Source organism: Mus musculus, chromosome 2 (assembly GCF_000001635.26).
Source record: "Mus musculus strain C57BL/6J chromosome 2, GRCm38.p6 C57BL/6J".
In the NCBI taxonomy this organism is placed as follows: domain Eukaryota; kingdom Metazoa; phylum Chordata; class Mammalia; order Rodentia; family Muridae; genus Mus; species Mus musculus.
The window spans coordinates 73,697,183-73,717,472 of NC_000068.7; the positions used below are offsets into that span (position 1 = coordinate 73,697,183).

The following is a 20,290-nucleotide window of genomic DNA, read 5'->3' on the forward strand; positions in this document are numbered from 1 at the left end:
CATACTGTTCTGTATAATTTTATTCTTCAGATTAACATAGGCTATATATATGTGCTTCAGAATTTATCAAATAAGAAGTGCAATGTATTTTAAAAGAAAATATAATCTGTCCAAACATGCTTTTTTTGGTTTTAACATTCTTGTTTGTTTTCTATTATTTAAAAATTTCCCCAATAATTGCTATCTTGGCACATGAGTTTAAGTGTCCTCTGGCACATGTCCAAATCTGTCCCAGGAATATCTGAATCCAAGTTTTAGGAGTTATCAAGACTCCTGCACATATGACATCGTGTTCTTTTCCTAATTTAGAGAAGCTAAAATGACTCAGATTAACAGAAATATTTCTGGAGTTGCCAAATTTGGAGCTAACGCATCTTCTCTAGGCAAATCTATAAGTTATTAAGAAACCCTTTTAAAAATCTCCATAGTCAAAGGAAAATTGCTTACTAAATTAATTTTCTAGACCCCGGCCTTCATTTCCAGCAAGGCTGGGTTGCACGTGCAGCATTCCCCACACCTACGCTAACTCTGGTAAACTTAGTTACTGCCACCCATTCCACTCAAGGTTCTTATTGCTCTAATTTCACTTCAAATGTAAGGTTTCTATGAGAAACTTTCAGTGGCTTCCATTTCTTATAGGAAAATAAATTCTCAGTGTGAGCTTTTGAGGCATCCTGATACACTTACTGTTAAGTTTCCTGCATCCCTAACCCCACATCAGCCTCCACATACCAAACATGCCATGCAGTTCTACATATTTATATTTTCCCACCTAATAAATTTATAGTCCACTTTTAGAGATTTAAGCGGCTTTTCTTTTTTTTAAAAAATTATTTTTAATTATGCATCGATTCCTGTGGGTGGTGGGTGGGTGGGTGGGGTATGCACACTTGTGCATGGAGGCCATTGGCATGAGCTCTCCTCAGAGCTGGAGTCACAGGCCACTGTGAGCCACCTGAAACATCTTTCTTTGCTCATAGAATGGAGCTTGCCAGTTCAGTTATACTGGCTGGCCAGCTGCCCCTAGATCCCCCTGGCTGCAGTCAGTGCCAGGGTTACATGTTTGTCTGCTGTGCCCAGACTCTAACGTGAGTTAAAATTCTTATAGAAGGTCAGGGGGATCCAAACTCAGGTCATTACACTTGTACAGAAAGCACTTTATAGACAGGGCCATCCCCCAGCTCTGAGGTCTATAAGTTTTGAGAATTATACTATGGGTCAATCCTTAGTACCTAACAAGGAGACTTCCTTAATGGCTACAGCCTACCATGCTGTACCTACCGGAATCCATTTCTCCCACTTCTCATAACCCCATGAACCTCTTGTCCTGTTTAAGACAATACATGAAAACAATACTTTGTGTGCTCATTCAGCTCTCTACAACTGTCTTCTTTCGGAAGAGGCAACTGCATTTCCCAGTACCAGGAGCAGGTACTAGTTAGACAGCAGCCAGTATCTGCCTGTACTTCCCTGCGATGCTCCAGGCTCAGGGCTCTGAAGGCCTGAACTGAACTCACTGTACTATCCCGAAGAGAAGAGAAGCAAGCACGCTGCATGATAAAACAAGCCAAGCTCCTCGACACATTCTCAATGGTGACAAAGTAGAAGCACAGAACTCTGTTCCTCTGACCCCAAGTAAAGCTGACGTTCCAGTGAAGCTGATTATCACTCAACAGAAACAGAGGATCACCAGTCCTTGCTCACATCACAGCATACTGAGCAGCTAAGCCATCATTACACATCTGTAACATCAATCATGTTTCCTTAAGTAATCCCATGTTTAAGCCAGCAACGCTTCCTGATTTTGAAAAATCTCAACATTATTTCCTCCGGTCTTCCTTGTGTTTTCCAATCTATTCATTAAGATTCAAGTGGCTATTGTCTTTTTTTGGTTTGGTTTGGTTTGGTTTTTGGCTTTTTGAGTCAGGGTTTCTCTGTGTAGCCCTGGCTTTCCCAGAACTCCCTTTGTAGACCAGGCTGGCCTCGAACTCAGAAATCTGGCTGCCTCTGCCTCTGCCAGTGTTGGGATTAAAGGCGTACGCCACCATACCTGGCAGCTATTGTTTTAAATGATTCATTTGACTTTATTCTCCAACTACTGTAAACATAACTTAAGATTTTTCTTCTAAGTAAAAATATAGAAGCTCAAGCTATTGAAAAAAGGGGTTCATCATGTCAAAGGGAACCCACATTGACAGAAGCCTAGAGATTACATAAATCATGCATAGCGTTAGTCCTATATCAGATTTAATATGCGACACTGCTATAGGTTACTTTTTGGCAGGAAGATTTTTCAAGACAGGGTTTCTCTGTAGTTCGTCCTGAAATTCACTCTGTAGACTAGGTTGGCCTCAAACTCACAGAAATCAGCCTGTCTCTGCCTCCTGAGTGGTGGGACTAAAGACGTGCAGTACCACCTCCCAGGGCTATATGTTTTATTTATTGGCTTACTATTTCCAAGAAAACTCTTAGAGTCCAGGCAAGTGTGGCCTGCATTAACTATTAGGCTGAAGAGAACAAGAGTAAGAATGTAAACGCTCACCAGGAACCTCACCGTTTACATATTTAGTTACTGGGGAAGAAAGTAAGTAGTTCTTGTTACAAGCACACCACACTTACCCAATTCCAATCAAAATGTAAGCATACAATTTTTCAGATAAAAACATTTTTTAAACTTCTAAGTGGGTTTCTTTCAGAACATGGTGCAAGGATGGAAACACATGAGAATTCTGAGTGCCGTGAGAAAATTCCAAGAAAACAAGTGTCTTGTGACCTCAATTTCTTCAACAACTTGGAATTGTTCTTGAAATGTACTTTCCTGGCCCTACTAGGTGTAGCAGACAGAAATGAGTTTGCCTTAGATTGTTCATTACAACTGGCTATTGTTATTTCTTTATTTGCCTCTAAGGAAAAACATGTTTTTGCCACATGGCAGCTTGTCCTTGCAATTATACACTTTATAACCTTTCTTAGCCCTCAGGGTATAAACTGTCTGATGCTCTGAATAAAGTTGGCTATTGGATGAGACTTAGTCAGCCTCAGGTTAGGTTCCATTCTCTCTGGCTCCGCTGCCTCTAGAGTGATAAACAGGTTGCAAATGTACATATACCCATAAATTATTGAGATTTTACCAAGTACAGTGACAGCAAAGAGAAAACAGATATTTTATATCTGAGATTTCCATATCTCTTTATTTCACTAGTCTCAAGATGTGATGAAAATTTCAGAACCAAATTATATACAAACTCAGTAGAAAACTGAGCAACAGCTCAGAAGTAGCAGAGAAGGGTTGGGGGCAGGGGGCTTGCTCACGGCTGGATTGCCTGGAAAGCAGTACAGACCACTGGTTTGGTCCTCAGAACTGCTTACTTACAAAGCAAAATGTAAGACTAGGGCACTGAGACAGGTCAACAGGAAATGTCCAAACTGAATCTAAAAATGTTTCTTAAGCTTATGCTGTAACTTCTGTGTGTTTGTGTGTGTCAAAGGACAACTGTAAGTTGTTCCCTAGATGACACCAAGTCTCTTTGAAACAAAGTCTCTCCCTGGCTTGGATCTCACCAAGCAGGATGGGCTGACTACTCAGGGAGCCCCAGGGATCTACTTGTAACAGCACTAGAATTACAAGAGTATTACCAAGATGTTAAGCTGATAGTGTATGCTCTCTCTAGTTTCTTTTTGAAGGCACTTAGAGCAATAAGTTTTCCCCTTACCACTGCTTTCATTGTGTCCCATAAGTTTGGGTATGTTGTGCCTTCTTTCATTAAATTCTAAAAAGCCTTTAATTTCTTTATTTCTTCCTTGACCAAGTTATCATTGAGTAGGGTTTCATGTGTATGTGAGCTTTCTGTTGTTTTTGTTGCTATTGAAGACCAGTCTTAGTCCATGGTGATCTGATAGGATACATGAGATTACTTAAATCTTCTTAGATCTGTTGAGGCCTGTTTTGTGACTGATTATAAGGTCAATTTTGGAGAAGGTACTGTGAGGTGCTAAGAAGAAGGTATATTCTTTTGCTCTAGGATGAAATGTCCTATAGATATCTGTTAAATCCATTTGGTCCATCACTTCTATTAGTTTTATTGTGTCTTTGTTTGGGTTGTGTTTCCATAATCTGTCCATTGATGAGAGTGGGGTGTTGAATTCTCCCACTATTATTATGTGGGGTTCAATGTGTGCTTTGAGCTTTAGTAAAGTTTCTTTTATGAATGTCAGTGCCCTTGATTTGGAGCATAGATGTTCAGAATTGAGAGTTCTTCTTAGTATATTTTTCCTTTGATGAGTATGAAGTGTCCTTCCTTATCTTTTTGATAAGTTTTGGTTGAAAGTGGATTTTATTCAATGTTAGAATGCCTACTCCAGCTTGTTTCTTGGGATCATTTGCTTGGAAAATTGTTTTCCAGCCCTTTACTCTGAGGTAGTGTCTGCCTTCATCACTGTGTTTCCTGTATGCAGCAAAATGCTGGGTCCTGTTTACATATCCAGTCTGTTAGTCTATGTGTTTTTATTGGGGAATTGAGTCCACTGATGTTAAGAGATATTAAGGAATAGTGATTGTTGCTTCCTGTTATTTTTTTTATGTAATTTCTATGTTTGTGTGGCTATCTTCTCTTACATTTGTTGAAAGAAAAGTACTTTTGTGCTTTTTTTAGGTAGTAGTTTCCCTCCTTGTGTTGGTGTTTTCCATCTATTATCCTTTGTAGGACTGGATTTATGGAAAGATATTGTATAAATTTGGTTTTATCATGAAATATCTTGGTTTCTCCATCTATGATAATACAGAGTTTTGCTGGGTATAATAGCCTGGGCTGGCATTAATGTTCTCTTAGGGTCTGTATGACATCTGCCCAGGATCTTCTGGCTTTCATAGTCTCTGGTGAGAAGTCTGATGTAATTCTGATAGGTCTGCCTTTATATGTTACTTGACCTTTTTCCCTTACTGCTTTTAATATTCTTTCTTAGTTTAATGAATTTGGTGCTTTGATTATTATGTGACAGGAGGAATTTCTTTTCTGGCTGTAAGCTTCTTGTATGTTCCTGGGCATCTCTTTCTTTAGGTTAGGGAAGTTTTCTTCTATAATTTTGTTGAAGAGATTCTCTCTTCTATCTCTTGTATTCTGTTGGTGATGCTTGCATCTATGACTCCTGATCTCTCTCCTAGGTTTTCTATCTCCAAGGTTGTCTCCCTTTGTGATTTCTTTATTGTTTCTATTTCCATTTTTATATCCTGGATGGTTTTGTTCAATTCCTTCATTTCTTTGATTGTGTTTCCCTGCAATTCTTTACGGAATTTTTGTGTTTCTTCTAAGGGCTTCTAGCTGTTTACCAGTGGTCTCCTCTATTTCTTTAAGGGAGTTATTTATGTGCTGCTGGATTTTCCCTGTCCAATCATATTAGAGCAGAGGAAGGCTTGTGATTGGACAGGAGAAGGGAGGTGAAGGGAGAAGTTGAAGAGACAGAGAGAGAGGTCTGAGGAGGAGGGAGAGAACCAGAATGGAGGCTGGCGTGGTGTTATCAAAAGGTTAGAATAACTGTGTTAAAGCTTTATCGTTATCATTTGGCTCTGAAATTGTTGTATTGGCATCTTATAAATTGTGTTATTATTGATACATAAAACTCATTGGCTAATTAAGCATTAAGAGTCTTGATTCTATCAGGTAATTAGGTGTTGACATGGCTAACCAGGGGTGTATGGGATGTTTGGTGAAAACAAGAGGAACTTGGGGTGGGGGGAGGCATCTAAGAGATGGCCTGGTGGGAGCCATGTGACCTAGCAGGGCTAAGTGAGTTGGTGGGCCAAGAGACTGAGCAAGTGAGATCACCTGGTGTAGGGGCTAGCTCTACTTACTTTCTGAAATGTTTATGTCCTTCTTATAGTCCTCTATCAACATCATGAGATGTGATTTTAAATCAGTGCCTTGCTTTTCTGGTGTGTTGGGGTCTTCAGGGCTCACTGTGGTGGGAGAACTGGGTTCTGATGATGCCAAGTAGCCTTGGTTTCTGTTGCTTATGTTCTTGCCCTTTCTTCTCAACATCTGGTTATCTCTGGGGTCAGCTGGTCTTGCTATCTCTGACTGTGGCTTGTCCATCCTGCAGGCCTGTGTGTCAGTACACCTAGGAGTCCAGCTTTCTCCTGATTAGTATTTGGGTATGGAGAGCTGTGGCACAGGGTCAGCTCACAGTGCAGACAGCTAGTTGGCTGGTTTCTATCAGCAGAGATGTGAGATGCATCGGGTTTGGTTTCTAGGCTCCTGCTGGGTTCCTGTTTAATCCATACCTTCCTTCCTCTCTTGACATATTCTGGTTTTGTTTTGTAAAGATAAGGTCTCAATATATAGTCCTGGCTAGCTTGGAAACCACCCTGGCCCAGGTAGGTTTTTCTTTTGTTTGTTTGTTTGTTTGTTTGTTTTTAACCAACTGAGGCATCTCCTCAGACCAATGAAGTATGTTTTTTAAAAATTAGTTCCTGATCTATTGGGGTATTTCAGTGTGTAGCATTAAGCCCTGAGTTTGATTACCAGCACAGAGAAAAGAATTACCTCTTAAAACTATGAAAACCATAAGAAAAAAACATCATTTCAGCTGAACTCTTAAATTACATTAAATTCCTTCATGTCTGACATAGTATTTTCCTAAGCTGTAATTAGTATGAATGTTAAATCAATCCCCAGGAAACCTCCCAATCATTGTGAAACAGGAGGGAGGTCACAAGTGCCTAGACATTCTCCTTATCTGTACCCTCAGGACTAACACCCTGACACCTATATCACATACAGAGACTATTGCTGAAGGAAGAAATGCCAGTGTGAGGAAACAGTCTTCTCAATCCTATGTCTAGTCACCTCCACAATCTTAATAATCCCTGCTTTTCTTTCTTTCTTTTCTTTAAATTTTTTTCCCCTGTTGAGACTGGGCCATACTTTGTTGGCCAGACTGGTCTTGAACTATTGGACTTGAATAATCCTTTTGTCTCAGCCTTCACATCCATGACAACTAAATGAAATTTCAGGATGATCATTTATAAATGATCAAAGCTGGCCTCTAATTGATCATTACACATTTACCAATCCAAAAGAAAAAATTGCTTAAGATTGAAAAAGAAAAATTTAAAATATCAAGAGACAGGAATGACTTGGCTGTATGAAATAAGCAAATGAAAACTTCTTTTAATTACCAGGACTATGGTACAGTATCGAAGGCTTTGGAGAGTTATAAAATATTAAGAAATAGAAAAATGGATTTAGAAAACTAAAGGAAAATTATAAAACCAAAATTTTCAACTTTATATTAAAAATAATAAACTTATTTTTAACAGTAAACACTATATATATGTTATAAGATTTAGTGTGGGCTGTAAGGGAAGGGGGAGCTCTAAATGAATGCTACAAGGGTCAAAAACCTGAGGAAAATACACAGCCAGTAGTAACAGCTAGTAAGGGGAATGGAGATAATATAGGATACATGAAAGGAAAGTGATAAGCTTGGTACTGGACATATTGATCTTGATGCATCTACTTAGGACCCCGAGGTTCAAAATTTATTCCTTTATAGAGAGCCGTTGGCCAACCCAACAAATGCACAATGAACACAGATGGCTATGAACTAGACAAGCTGTTTACCACAAATGGACTGTACATCATGTTAAAAACAAAAACTGATGTGAACTGGGAGAATTATCGGCTGAACTGGGAATATGAGATCATAATAAATATACACACTTTAAGGCAACTTCTATTTCGTATTCTTCTTAGCATTCTCCTGCCACACATCTAGTTTAAAACGGAAGAACTGTTAGTTATATTTTGATGCATACATTATTCACAACACACATTCATAAATTCCTCTTCCTACCCTCACCTGCAGCTTTCTTTTCTCCATATTTTTTTTCAGTTAACAACCCTGTGGTGGTTCTTCAGTAACAAACGATAGACTATAGTTTCTCACAGACCTATACATGGAAAACACTTCCTTCAAACTGATGCTGACCTATTCGCTAACCTCAATTTGCTGTGCCAGGTGGATAGGAAGTGAGCAGAATGCCAGGCTAGGAAGGCGAGGAGGAGGAAGAGCCTGTGCAGTCAGGGTTACTTTACTCCACACTAACTCCACAGTGCTGGACTCTGATGGCTGAGGAAGGGAGAACGCCACAATGACAGCACCCAAAGACAAGAGGCAAGCCTGAACTCAAGCTACTCCAGTCTTAGACCGTGCACAAGATCTTGGAAGAGTAAGAAAACCGCAGTCAAGGGAGCAGGGTTCTGCTCTTCTTCCTTCCAAGTTACTCAGGTCCACTCTCTGTTACTCAAGGCTCACTTACCCTAGACAATCACATGACTGCCACAAATGGGAATGGCAGGATCCTGGTAGAAAGTTAAAGGAACAGAAAGACAAAGAAACCAACTTTAAGGATTGCAGATAGACCTGAATGATGTCTCCAACACGCACAGGGCCTGTGTCTGAGGTCCTCAAAAGCAGAAACAAAACCAAAAGCTAGGAAAAGCAACTTCAAGTAATTCTGTGACTTCCCCCAAGTCAGTCTTCTAGTAAAATTCGTAGTAAAATAAAAGAAGATATTTGGGTTACAAAAGTAGATATTTTCCCCTATATACCACAATTAAAATTAATGAGCAACTCAGCTAAGTAGCTGAAGAGGGATGTACACATCATAATCTGTAACAAAAGGCAAAGTTCTCCAAATGCTGTGATCCTTTCCCAGAACACAATGGCCTCAGAACTCATTGTGAAATAGCACTGCCCTATCAGTCAGGTTATAGGGAAGATCAACTGATACTCATCTATGGCCGAGAATGGATTCTGTGTTCCCTCACAGAAACAGACGTGGAGGAGGAGTAAGGCTAGCTGTCTTAAGCACTGACAGCGTTCTATGCTCTCTGTGTTCTATCATTTCTTCATCACTTCCTTTGGAAGTTGCAGCTGCTTTTTAGTCTTTTCAAAGATGAGACCAGTGTGATTTAACCCATGAGGAGATAAACAAAGACAACAAATATTTATTCTTGGCCTTTGGACAGGCAGAAACACAGTGTTTAAAAGCACACTCTAAGCCTCACTGGCTTAAAATACTGGTATAACTTATTATATGTGTGACCCTGGTTAGCCATGGTAATCAACCTCCTTCAGGCCCTCTGTTTCTTCAACTGTAAAGTAAAAAAAGAGTAATAATAATAATGATGGTAATATAGAGTTGTCTTAAAGATTAAGTGCACTTAGAAGCCTGACACGGTAAGCCCAGTGGACAGGTATGCTACTATCTCCATTCTTACAATTGGTTTGAGCGCAGCGCTAACAGAAATACTTGTTTCTAGGTACTATGCTGTCAGCTAAGAACAGCCAAAACATTATGTGAAGTTGAATTGTAAAGAAGAGCCAAGAGCTCTCAAGAAAAGCTACTTCAACCAAAATTTTACTTACGAAATGGCACTGGCTTTAGGTTCATTAGTTACAAAGAATGTTTATTATCTTTCTTTATTCAAGAAATAGAGGGAAGCTGACAAAGCAAGACAGAGAGCAAGGAACTGACAAACCTATCTGAATCCTTAATCACTGAGGGTTACCGTTCATGGGAAAATTTTAAAGGTCTCAAAGCTGTTAAAATGGTAGTTAGACCCCAAGAAACAAGAACCAACTGAATTACATGCTGGATGTCTTTAAATTTGAAAGCCCTCTATTAAGAGGATTTAAAATACTGTACAGTTATAATTGCATGTCTATGACCGACCTTAAAGCCAAAGTGTACGTTCCTGGCTGCCGCTGGCTCTCACGGATGAGGTAGCTCCCCTCAGCCACACTCAGGAGCTGGTCAGTCTCTTCTCTAGAGATCATGCCATGATACCTACAGAACAAAGCCAGTTCAGAAACACAGCTTCTCATGTTTTTTAATATAACAGGACAAGGAACCCCTGCCCTCACCTGCTGTTCTCAGCTACAGTGCAAGGAAAAGCACTCAGATTTAACTGTGCGTGTGTCTCTGGCTTGGCTCCTGGCTAGCTTCTCTATGATAAGAAAAGCACCAAAATGGCTACTGAGTCTAGTTCCCAGCCCAGAAGCAAAATCCACATCCATCTGAGGCAGAACCCTCCACCTTACCCATGTGGCCTTTCTCATGTGGCCATGTGACCATATAGGCTTGCTAAAGAATACTATACAGAAATGTATCTCATTTCTTCTTCGCAGTTGGTGCTGTGGTCCAAACTTCTAGCTGGAAGTCCATGCTGGCAACTTCCCAGGGCCCTGGGTCTTTAGATTATCATGGTCAGCCAGTGATGTGCATGATGCGCATCATTCAATATTCAGACCACAAGCAAACGGGGCAGCACTTGCCTTCACTTCCTGCCCAAATCTATCTTTCATTAACAAAGGAAAGAAGGAAGAATAAACACAAATAATAGATAAATCCTTTATGCAAAGATTCATTTACAACACCCTGATATAAAACACTAAGAAAATAAAAATAGCAGTGGTGGCAAATATCTAAAACATGGAATCATTCAGACCTGTATGATGATTTGCAATTTGTAAACTCACACACTAAATCCTTTTAGGAACTCAAAGACCGCCAAGGACTATGGGCCCTGCCATGTGGAATGTGCTGCTTCAGTGTGTTATCTCACCTGACAGCACATCTTTCTCTGAGCTTCCTTCTCTACATAAAGACAAACCATCCAAAAGGAGCAAAGTCCCAGCAAACTCCTTCCCAGGGAGACAGAGTTTCCCCTAAAGAGGAGATTTAAGGTGATATCACACCACACAAATCTTACTACAAACTAGCTTATCTCCCATTCACTCTCCTAAGGGACAAATCATATTTCCTAAAAATCACTTCTCCCCTAACTGTCCCACAATGTTCCTAAGGGCATTTTAAATTACTAAAAAGTAAATAAATAATAAAATATTAATATACAAACTCAGACAATTCACTGGGTAGATACTACTTCTCCTGTGATGCCCTTGTTTGCACTACATCAACCATGCTGTGATCTGTCTGTTCAATTTATCTCAAAGGCTCAGAGATCACAGAAGAGCATGGAGATAGTCTCTCTCATCACTGCTGCCTCACTACTTAAAAGAAGCACTGCTTGTGGCTCCCACAGTGCAAAAGGACAATAGTCACTTGACTTTGTAATACATTTTAAAGGCCCTTTATTGGTACCTTAATAACCCAGGAATTTTGCTTGGAATAACTGGTAACTCTCTGAAGTTTTTCCTTGTAGGTATGGCCCAGTCTCTGAACAGTCTTAAAATTGTGCATGGCAATAATGTTTAAATCACATCAATCAGAAATGCTCTAGTTGGTCTCCTGAATTTTTCATTTCTATGAATTTCTTAATTGTTTAGAACGAGGTCCACGGGCAATACACTGAATCTGGTGCAAGCAAAATTGTAACCCACCCTTGATGTGACACCCTCATTAGATTACTATATGTGCCATCAGTGAATAAACTTGGCAAAATGTGCTAGCTGTTTAAAATAAAGACCAATCATCTTAAAGCAATAAAACTCAAATTTTGAAAGACACTCTGACAATGAAATTTAAAGACCCTTAAAATGATTCATACCAATTGATCCAATAATTGTATCCCTTTAAAATTGTACAATAAGAGGCTTCTCAAAATAACTATTAGCGTTAGAGATTAAGCCTCCTAATCTATAAATCTCCAGTCTAAAATCAGATACACTTCTGTGGCCAGCATTCCTGCTGAGAGCCTCAATCAGAAGGTCAACTGAAGAACCCTTAAGGTCACTGGTCCTCAGCTATGCAGTCTTCTTACCTCAACCCACAGGTACACTGCCTACGGACATTCACACGACTAAAAAACACACACACACACACACACTGTGTGTCTGTCTGTCTGTCCATCTGTTAGTCAGTCGTTCATCTGTCTGTATGTCTGTCTGTCTGTCTGTCTGTCTGTCTATCTATCTATCTATCTATCTATCTAGGTCTTCTGGCTGTCCTGTTTGTCTGTCTGTCTGTCTGTCTGTCTGTCTGTCTATCTATCTATCTATCTATCTATCTATCTATCTATCTATCTATCTATCTATCTATCTATCTATCTATCTATGTCTTCTGGCTGTCCTGGAATTTGTTCTGTAAATCAGGATAGCCTTGAAATCACAGGGACCCTCCTGCCTCTGCCTCCTGAGTGCTGAAATTAAAGGTGTGTGCCACCACCACCTGGCCCATGGCTGGAATTTTAAGTAATTTAGAAATATTTGCTATATACATTGTTATCTGATATTATCCCAATGAAAAACAAAAGTTTTTATCTGGGGAGTGAGATGGACTATATTCTTTTATATAGATTTTTATTCTTTTCTTCAAAGTGCTATATTTCTATTCTCAATAATCAGAAAAGTTAAGACCTTAAACACTAAAACAACATTTGGAATAATTTTTGGTATAGTTTGTTGCCCAACTGTAGAACTAAAACCAAAAGGCAATTTAAAAAAAAATATTATAATGCTCATTATCAACATTAAGTGGAAAACTCAAACTACAAGTTTGTATGGACAAGATGTTTGTAAAGCCTGAGAGGGGACTGATGCATTGGCACATGCCTATAATTTTACACAAAAGGAAGCTGGCCTTCATAGTGATCCACTGCTTTAAATAATTATGTTAGGAAGGGTGCTAGAGAGATGGCTTAGTGGTTAAGAGCTGCTCTTTCAGAGGACCTGGGTTCAATTCCAAACACCAATATGACAGCTTATAATTCCACTTCCAGGTGATCTGACACCCTCACACAGATATACATGCAGGCAAAACACCAATGTACATTAAAAAATAAAATAACATTAGGAAAACATCTTCAGAAGGTAGTATATAAAAATTTTGACATGTCTCTGAATAACACAAATCACTTCTTTTCTGGGCTGATACTACACAATATAGAAAACTAGAAAGGGGGGCAATATAAAATAAAGTGTCCATACCCACTGAGTCTATAGATATGTTTTATTGCATTTAGTACATAACTATAAACACTTTCTTGAGATCCATCTAGGAGTATGTATCTATATGGCTTGCTTCTTTAGCATTATTGCACATTTGTTTATCAAGGTACTTTCTTTTTATACTTGTCTGTATTTTCCTATTTAGACTAGTCAGGATTACACCTGTAATCAAAGAAAGAGAATTCAATTCCACCAAACTAGAATATTTATCTCATCCTGTGTTTTTACCAAAACCATGCATTTATTTGTATCTTTTACATATGACAATCTATGAGATACTTTCTGATAATCCATACTTACTCTCTTCCATAATACTTTGGTCTGTTTTCTACCTACAGGAAAAGGAAGAACAATGAATATTTGTGAAAATTAAAATGTGCAAAATATAACAACGCTGTTTTTATATAATAAACTAAAGCACATACCACGAAAAAGAATCTGCATAACATTTTTAATGGGGAGAAGATGGATTCTGTTTATTAGTTAATTGGATTTATTATTTCTTTTCTCTAGATCTGTTTCTGATGTATCCGTGCTGCGTGTGTCAACAGTTGAACTATGTTTTGTTTCTAGGTAGTAATGAACTAGCAAAGATACTTAATCACATTATTCAAAGAGTAAAATATCAAGAGAACTTAGTGCTCAACAGGGTCACACCAGGCTGTGGATCTTCCCCATTGTCCCCAGTCCTCTTCCTTCCTGGTCCTCAACATTCTCCATTTTGTTACAGACATCTTAACATATCATCACCTTCTGCTTCCCACCAGGTCTCCTCCTGCCAGTTTCTCCTCCTACAGCATTTCATAGCATGCAACTCATCTACAAGCATAGATTCTGATGGATTCCTACTGGACAGATAGGAAGATAGAGGAGATCTGCCCAATTCCTTCAAGAAATACTGAAGAGAAAACATTTTTTTAAAGAAAATTGTTTCTATTATTTGTGTGTTTGTGGCTATGGGAGGGGCACCCGTGCCCCATCATGAGACGTGGGAGTCAGAGGACACCTGCAGGGGGTGGTTCTCTCCTCCTACCATGCGGGGGTGAGGAACTGAATTCAGGTCATCAGGCTTGGCCACAGGTGCCTTTATCCTCTGAGCCATCTTGGCCTTATTTATTTTTTATGTGCAGAGGACATATCACTGAATTAAAACCAAAATTATCCTATTTTGAAAATACATTGCCAGGGCTACTCAGAGAAAGCCTCTCTCAAAAAAAAACAAAAAGAAAGAAAGAAAGAAAGAAAGAAAGGAAGGAAGGAAGGAAGGAAGGAAGGAAGGAAGGAAGGAAGGAAGGAAGAAAGAAAGAAAGAAAGAAAGAAAGAAAGAAAGAAAGAAAGAAAGAAAGAAAGAAAGAAAGAAAGAAAAAAAGAAAGAAAGGACATTGTAAGGATTAGAAACACACAATAATACTGGTTTTGTTGTTGTCCGTCTTTTAAGTGATAAGAACAACAGAAAATAAAGGAGTAGTAAGTGGTCTAAAGGCAATAAGAGGAGACTAATATGTTAGCTATAAGTTGGTGGTCAGAAAAAACCATTCTGAGATGATATTTAAGTCGGTTCCTGAACAAAAACCTAGCTCAGAATCACAGCAATGGAAAGGCCTTTTCCTATGAGATAATCTAGGTTCGAGGGAATCCCGCTATTTGCTTATGTTTTAATTACATTTAAAGATCATTTACTCTCCACAATAAGGTAAGAATGATTCTACTCTGACTTTGTAAAAGAATTTTATCATTTCCAGTTTTTAACTTGTTTTTCATGGTAAAGTTTTAATTGATGAAAACATATATATTATATAATTAATATCTGTGTGTATTATCACTTATAACATCATGTACTGATATGTGTTTATTGTGGAATGACTAACATAATTAACATGCACTACCTCACAGACTTAAAATCTGTATTCTTGAAGTATTCCTGTTTTAATGGAAATGTTGTATTCATTAGCCAACACCTTTCCAGTCACCAACCACCCAGCATCAAATAACTACTATCCACCCCTGAACTGAACTTGACCTGAACTTGTTCCTGAACGTTTTATATTCTAAAGAGTTAGATTATAAGTGTTTGACTTTCTGGGCCTCCCTTATTTCACTTACTAAAATGTCTCCCAGGTTCACCCACAATAATACAAATAATAGGACTTGCTTCTTTTAAAGACTGTATTGTCATGAACTACAGTATTCATCATGTATATACATATGTTCTCTTTACCCACTCATTCTCTGACTAGACTCTCCTGGCCATTGTGACTAATACAGCAATAAACATTGAGAGCACAGCTGTGTCGTCGTTCATTTCCTTTAGAGGAGTACCAAATAGCAGGGCTGCAGGGTTGTAAAGAACAGGAAGAAACTGAGTACCAGGGAGGCCAGATTTGTTATTCAAGATATTGTCTATTCAAGAGGTAGAGAGCAAGTTGGGATCTTATGCACAGCCAAAAAGGCCCTCCTTCTGCCTATTTGATGATGTCTCACTTGATTCAGGTTGAATGACACTTCCCAAAGCAACTTCAAAGCCTGCCAAGTGATCTGTGGTTCTGCAATAAGCCTAGCTGCCAAGTCTGGATTTCCTATTCCCTGGCTCTCCAGATCTAGTACTGCTTCTAACAAATCTGAAATATTTATTGCCAGCATAGCAGGAAATCTGTTTCAGGGACAATATCATGCATCCTCAAAAGCACACCTTAACCTAGCCCAGTATATACCTAATCTCTAAGGCATCTTCAAGTTCTCCCAATTGTAGAATTATGGTAACAACATACTACATTTCTTTCCCAAATTCATACTACAAACAAGTGACAAGGTTTCCTTTCTGATACATAGTCTCCTTTTTTGCACGGTGACAAACTTTTCTGCTGGTTGACCTCTAAATTATTAATTAAATTGTTTTCAGCATGGTTTTGTTTTCTCATGGGAATCATGATTCTATGTGTTCCTAAGAATTATTCTTAAATAATAAGCTTTGGGAAACTTTATTTCTGCTGCATCTGCAGCTGAGTTATTTGTCTTCCAGTATAAAACCCATCTGAGCTCACAAAACTCACTGTACATCTTTTGAATCTAAGGAAGTTGGGAAGGTTTTCTTTAAAAAAAAAAAAGTGGGTGGGTATGGGGGACTTTTGGTATAGCATTGGAAATGTAAATGAGCTAAATACCTAATAAAAATGGAAAAAAAATAAAAAAAAACAAACAAACAACTCTAGATCTTTTAGGGTTATCTAAGATATTAAATAGTATCTTCAAAGTTACAGACATTACTCAGATAATCAAATTAAAAGACTAGTCAATAATATAAAAATGATTAACAATCTGCAATTAGTTGACTTAAAATGTATCAAGTTAAAAGTGAGTTCCAGGATAGCCAGGGCTATACAGAGAAACCCTGTCTCAAAAAAAAAAAAAAAAAAAAAAAAAAACAAAAAACAAAAAACAAAAAACAAAACAAAAACAAAGCAAAAAAAATCTATCAAGTTAGAAATTTAAATGTCATGCAACAGTAGAAATAATTTATGCTTATTTAAGCATTCATATGCTTTTTATTAAGTTTTTAAAAACATCTAATTGTTCTTGAAGGAAAAGAAAAATCTGTTTCCTGAGAGACAGATGAAGGAGATAAATCAAGAGATGACTAGTTCCCTACAGTCACTTTTCCTTCACACTCGGTCCATAGAACTGCATGTATTCTGCTGCATTAGAGATTCCTCTGTCTGCCCCTTCTTGGCTATTTCCAGAACCAGTATCTTACAGGTCCTTTCACTTATCCTTAGAAGTACTACAGCAATCTCCTAAAGCAGACATTTTGCTTTCTTCCTAATCTGGCTTCTACACTGCAGCCAAGTGATCGAAGCCTAGTATGTTTTTCTGCTGAAAATATTTTTACTTCTATAGCTACAAGGATGGGGTCTAAGCTCTACACTTAGTATATAAAATTATTTTAAATTATTTTTCACCTATGTAGATCTCTGTTACCTCTTGGCATTCTACCACAAGTTCCCTACAAGTGGGGGAAGAAACAAACACACACACCCCACAAAGCTGGATGACATGGAATTGCTCCCACACTTTCTAATGGCTAATCTACTCCATTCACTATGGAGACTCTAAGCTCTTCCTGAAAAGAGATATTAACTTAAATTCTGAGGATCTAACAGAAAGTAACTATTCAGAGTATACTGGCTGATTAATTGAAGGAATAAAAATATAAATGTCTAATCTTAGGTTATATTAGCAGGGTCAGACATAGGTTCTATATCATGGAGTGAAATTGAATTAAAAAATTTTAAGTGGTTGGTTAGTCCCATAATATACGGTGCACCATTACACCTTACTGGCAGGTCACTGTTGTAGAATAAAGGGTAATAGTGAGGATTACTTTCCTCCTCCTGTGGCATCCAAAACACCTTCTAATACCATGAATATTCAGCAGGTGAAAATTACAGGTAGGTATGAACCAGCTCAAGTTCTCCATGTTTGATGATATAAATAAGTGGACTCTTCAGCAAGAGTGCCTATCGTCAGGTCATAAAGGGGAAACAATAGCTGTGGCAATAGCCTGTGGTGTCTAGGGGGGGTTACAGAATTCCTTTGGCCAATGACCCAACAAGAGGTAGCCCATTCTTGGCAATGAAAGTTTTACTTGATAGCATAAAATGTCTTTTTGAAGAATTGTCTCCCCTGCTTCTATTGTGATTCCATTTACATTTGTTTCCTATATGCTTATATTTTAGAAAGCTTTTTCAGTAGTAAGTTTCCATATGGCTTTTCAAAAGTCATCAGAATTAGCTGTCCCTTCCCAAAGTGCCACCTTTACCCTGCTCTCCCATCCTCCTGCTCAATTCATCCTATTCTAGTCCCTTCTCTCTCTGTAACACTATGTCCTATCTCCCTGACCCTAGATCCCTTACTAGTTATTTAACCTCTGTGATTATTTAGATAAACACACAAATCTACAGATTAAAAGCTGACATCCACATATTATCCTACTAAAGGTATTTAGCAATAAAGTCACACTTAATGGCACATTTCTATAGCTAAAGATCAGTGCCTCGCTTAACCCTCAACAGAGACACTTTGTGCAGTAGACGGAAATTAACAGAGACCCACAACTGGACAACGGGCAGAGAGTGTGGGACTTCAAAGCACTCAATCCTAAATAGGATGTTGTCATCAAATACCTGCCCAAGGTGCAGAGATCTATTCAGAAGAGGAGGCAGAAAGACTCTTTAAGAGCCAGGGGTATGGATGACTCCAGGGAAACAGTGTTTCTCAAATACAATAGGGCTGTGCTTTACATATACATATTTTAATATACATATAAATATTTAATATACATATAAATATTTTAATATACATATAAATATTTTAATATACATATAAACTCAAAGACTATGACAGCATACCTACAGCTAGCACAAGTTCAAACCAGACAAGATCCAAGCACTGAGAAGGAAAATTAGACACAACCAAGAAGCTATTGCAATTGATACTGCTGGCAAATGGAAATTAGTTCTCTCCAGTGGAGAGTCACTCAGTGTATCAACCATACTCAAAGGCAGGTACCATGCTCAGGAGTTGTTGGCCAACACAAAATAGACTGCATTTTTTGTGAGCTCTCATTTGGGTATTTTTATGGAGTTTTATTGCATCTTTTTATGTGTTATACAAAATAACTTTCCTTCGTAATTATCCATGTTATTTGTTCGTATCCACCCATTTCCATGTTCTGTGTGTGTGTGTGTGTGTGTGTGTGTGTGTGTGTGTGTGTGTGTGTGTGTGTGTAAAACCCTGGAACTCAGAGATTTGCCTGACTCTCCCTCCTGTGTGATGGGACTAAAGGCCACATGCCTTGACTCAATTTTTGTTCCTTTTAAAAATCATGATTTAAATCTTTCTTTTAATAGAAGAAATAATTTAATGATTCTACAATACTTTCAAATTCATTATCCGAATAAGCAATACAACCTTTTAAAGTGTAAAAATAATCTATAGTTAGTTAAAGAAAATGATATAATTTAAAACTATATAAATATGTTCTATATAATGTTCTAAACAGCATACATCTATCTAATGAAACTACAATTCATTACAAAATTATGCTGTGACCCAGAGAAAATGTTTACATGCACAAACAAGCCTCCAAGGACATCAGCTCTTGGGAGAGAAGAATCAAAGGGCTTCTGTTGTAAGCACTCCATCATACTCACCTCACAAGTGCAGGTGACCCTTCGAGGGTGAGGGGCTTCCTGCTGCAGCTGGTATACTACAAGAAGGGAGACATGAAAGGGTCACTTTCCCTTACACAGAATTTAGAAACATATTACGAGAAACTGCTTACTTTTTTACTCATAAGAAAACTGTTGCAGTCCTATTTCCTGCTAAATAAAAATTTGTCATGAATAAAGCAAAGACTGTAAACCAAGGTAAAGTTACCAAATTTTAGGAGAACAAAAGCAGAAATGTCATAATTCACACAAATATCTTCTAGAACGGTGTTTCTCAACTTGTTGGTCATAACCCATTTGGTGATTAAACAACCTTTTCACCGAGACTGCTTAAAACCATCAGAAAACAGAGATATTTACATTACTACTCGTAACAGTAGCAAAATGACAGTTGTGAAATAGGAACAAAAATAATGTTATGGTTGGGGTCACCACAGCATGAGGCACTGTATTAAAGGCCACACCATTAGAAAGGTTGGCAACCACTGTTCTAGAACAAATTGGGGCTGTAATTTTTTATACTCCTCTCTATAGTCCATTCTTTGTTTGTCCTAATATAAACATTTCTTAAAGTCCATTATTATCAAACATGGAACTGAAATCAGGAGCTATAAGGCAGAGTTAACATACACTGTTTTTCTCCCTTATTTATACTGCAAATATCTATTTTCAAATATAATCTCCCTTAAAAACATAACTTCAGAGACTGAGTTACTAGAACTTACTCAGTTTGGGCAAATTCAGGAAAAGAAAGAATTCAGTACTGAAGCACCTTACCAAAGGAAGACAATGTTTATGGTATCTAAAAATTGATCAACAATATTTGAACTGATAACATGACTTTTTCCAGCCTTACATCAGGTTTTAAATTTAAAATGAGGATAAATAAGATTGGTGTTTATCATAAGCAGCATGTAAATACATTTGTCCTTCAGATTGTTTTTTTCTAATTCTAAATGTACAATCATAGGTAAATGAACTTAAATTGAAAATGGAGTTAAATACTTACATAGTTTGTCAGCATCATCAAACTACCCAGAAATCTGACACTGCAGACACTGCATTTGAACGAGGTGCCATTTTATAACAAC

General features: G+C 38.0%; 1 protein-coding gene across 14 annotated transcripts in view; it reads right to left on the minus strand.

The window, feature by feature from the left end:
• Chn1 (chimerin 1) overlaps window positions 1-20,290 on the minus strand; it is a 164,708-nt gene that overhangs the window by 86,523 nt on the left and 57,895 nt on the right. For 12 of the 14 annotated variants that reach the window (XR_003949984.1, NM_001166603.1, NM_001113246.2 and 9 more), the window contains 3 exons: window positions 19,182-19,237; window positions 13,273-13,304; window positions 9,737-9,850 (listed from right to left, as the gene is read on the minus strand). Coding sequence is in view for 7 of the 14 variants with exons in the window: in NM_001166603.1 (NP_001160075.1) it covers window positions 9,737-9,850; window positions 13,273-13,304; window positions 19,182-19,237 (202 nt within the window). In the remaining 7 variants the exon portion in view is untranslated. The remainder of the gene's footprint in view (window positions 1-9,736; window positions 9,851-13,272; window positions 13,305-19,181; window positions 19,238-20,290) is intronic. The other 2 variants (XM_006498558.2, XM_030246552.1) reach the window with 1 other exon arrangement.